Source organism: Poecilia latipinna, unplaced genomic scaffold, assembly GCF_001443285.1.
Source record: "Poecilia latipinna isolate Pla-1442-1.1 unplaced genomic scaffold, P_latipinna-1.0 Scaffold1709, whole genome shotgun sequence".
Lineage (NCBI taxonomy): Eukaryota > Metazoa > Chordata > Actinopteri > Cyprinodontiformes > Poeciliidae > Poecilia > Poecilia latipinna.
Genome location: NW_015114325.1, coordinates 50,017 through 52,276, shown reverse-complemented (window position 1 = coordinate 52,276; position 2,260 = coordinate 50,017). Strand labels below are relative to the sequence as shown.

Below are 2,260 nucleotides of genomic sequence, written 5' to 3'. Positions count from 1 at the left end.
AAGTAAATTTTTTGAGTACTTTCTCCACCACTGGGATTAAAAGACTTAAAAAGCAGCAATAATATGATTTATCTGCTGTATTTAATGTGTAGTTAGGTGAAAATTCTACTGAGGCATTTTTTGTTCTTTTTAATAGTTTTTGAAATTCAAACTGTTATAGGTACAATGTAAATAAGTTATTTATGGCTGTCATATCTTCCCATAGAGAATAACATGAACAGACAATCCCACTGCATCATCATTCATATATTATCACTTTAATAAGTTTGCTGTTGCTGGAGTTGAGCTGCGGTTCAGAGCAGACAGACTGCAGTCGGGTCGACCGGGGCCTGTCCCGGCCGGCTGGTGCGTTTGGGGCCCGGTGGTTAACGAGCTTTCACGTTCGCCTCGGCGTCACGCAGCACCTTCTTCATTTTGTGGCGCCACTAAAGCCTCAAACTATTCCAAATGTCTTCTCTCCCATGAACACTTTAAACATGAACATCGCGCCAGCGGCCAGAGCAGAACCAGTAAAACCCGTCCCATAAAGCTCAGGCTACCAAGTCAAACTGTGATAAACTATAATATTGTTGGTTTGAGACCATTTTCAGTAATAAAGTATTTTCGAAGACATTTTAAATGTTCAAAATAAACAAAACAACAGAAACTACAAATAAAATGAATTATGAAGTCCTGCTGTGGTTTTCCTTCTGAAACTCTACACACAGTTAAAAACACAAACATCCTTTTTTTTAGGTTGAAAAAATTTAAATGGTGAAAACTTGAAACAATTTAATGAATCCAGAAAAGTGATGTAGTTTTTTACATTATTTATTGAGTTCTCAGTACTTCTGTGTCTAAGTTTGGTTTTTTTTTACTTTTGTTGTGAAAAGCAGGAAAACCAACTTTTGGAGTTGGTGTCTGATTTTGTTAGGAAAGTTTTGCATTTATTTAATTAGATTTAAATGGTTTAGGAGTCTCTTGTTAGCATTAACTGTTGGATAAATGACCTGAAAACTAAACACTAGAATAATTTAAGGAATTCTTCCTCAAATGGGTTTTACATAATTAGTATCTTCTCCAAAGTTTAAATTGTTGAGTTAAAGCCCAAAACTTGAACATTTCCTGAAGTTTTCTGAGTTACTTTCTCTTTTTACAGTGTATCAGCCAAATATGACCCAAATGACATTATTCTGCTGACAAACAAGGATGCTTCTTTATTTAAATCTGTTGGAGAGCAGGACGTATTTTCTGATTTCCTGTCATTAATGCTGAGCTGAGGTTTGTTTTTACCTGAGACCATGAAGCAGACATGCAGCAACATCTTCTCATGGCGGCTGAAACCCTGCATGTTTCCTGCTGCTGCTCAACCATCTGCTGCAGAGAGGCGAAGAGAAAGAGGACGCTCCGTCTTCCTGGCAGACCGCTCACTCAGCCGGGTTTTACTTCCAAACCCGTGCAGAGACACGAAGGATTTCAGACAGAGTTTATCAGATGAAACTGAAAATACCTGAAAAAGACCCAAACAGGATGTGGTAAACTTTGCATTCAGCAAACCCCCGTTCCTCTGTCCAAATGAAGCATTTGTGGGCTTATGGTGGGTGGGCTTCTTCTCTCTGATTTGCACCAAAAGTCTTCTGGGAAAAAAAAAAACATATGGGAAGAAAAATAAAGGAAACTTTCTGCTCCCTGTTTTTTAAATGAAGTCTGAACTTTTTAAAAATGAAGCTGGTGATTATTCACCTGCTGAGCTCTGGTCAGTCGTTCTTCTGTCTGTAATGACTTCAGCGACGGTCTCTGGAAGTTAGTTCTGCTGAAACCAGTCTCACACATTTACTCTGCCTCTGGATGCCTTTTTCCGTCGCTCCGCCTCTAGGTGACATGTTTCCATGACAACTGACTTATTGCTAATAGTCTGGTAGTTGCTGAGAGCGCTGCAGAGGTGTAGACCACCGCTCGCTCTTCGACAGGATGTTGTTTAACACGTTAACGCCTACCTTCAAAAAATAACATCTAATGACTAAAAACTGGAAAATCCATCAGTCTCTCACATTACTTAACAAGTTTAGTCATGAAGAACAACTGTTGTGTTAAATTATGTTTAGTCAGTTTAGTCAGAAATTATTCAAAATATGATATTTAGGTTTTGCTCTGTACAATAACACATACTGTATATAACATACAACATAGTGTTGTTTCTCTATGTTGTAAAACATAGTATGTTTTATACAGTGGTGGGAAGTAACGAAGTACAAGTACTTCGTTACTGTACTTAAGTACA

General features: G+C 38.1%; 1 protein-coding gene across 2 annotated transcripts in view; it reads right to left on the bottom strand.

Annotated features, from left to right (window-relative positions):
* LOC106964722 (neuroglian-like) overlaps positions 1 to 1,989 on the bottom strand; it is an 11,343-nt gene extending 9,354 nt beyond the window's left edge. For both annotated transcript variants that reach the window (XM_015060394.1, XM_015060395.1), the window contains exons 1-4: positions 1,723 to 1,989; positions 1,521 to 1,613; positions 1,387 to 1,434; positions 1,273 to 1,343 (exon numbers count right to left, since the gene is read on the bottom strand). In XM_015060394.1, coding sequence (XP_014915880.1) covers positions 1,273 to 1,330 — 58 coding nt within the window. In that variant the 5' untranslated portion in view covers positions 1,331 to 1,343; positions 1,387 to 1,434; positions 1,521 to 1,613; positions 1,723 to 1,989. The remainder of the gene's footprint in view (positions 1 to 1,272; positions 1,344 to 1,386; positions 1,435 to 1,520; positions 1,614 to 1,722) is intronic.
* Positions 1,990 to 2,260: the final 271 nt, after the last annotated feature.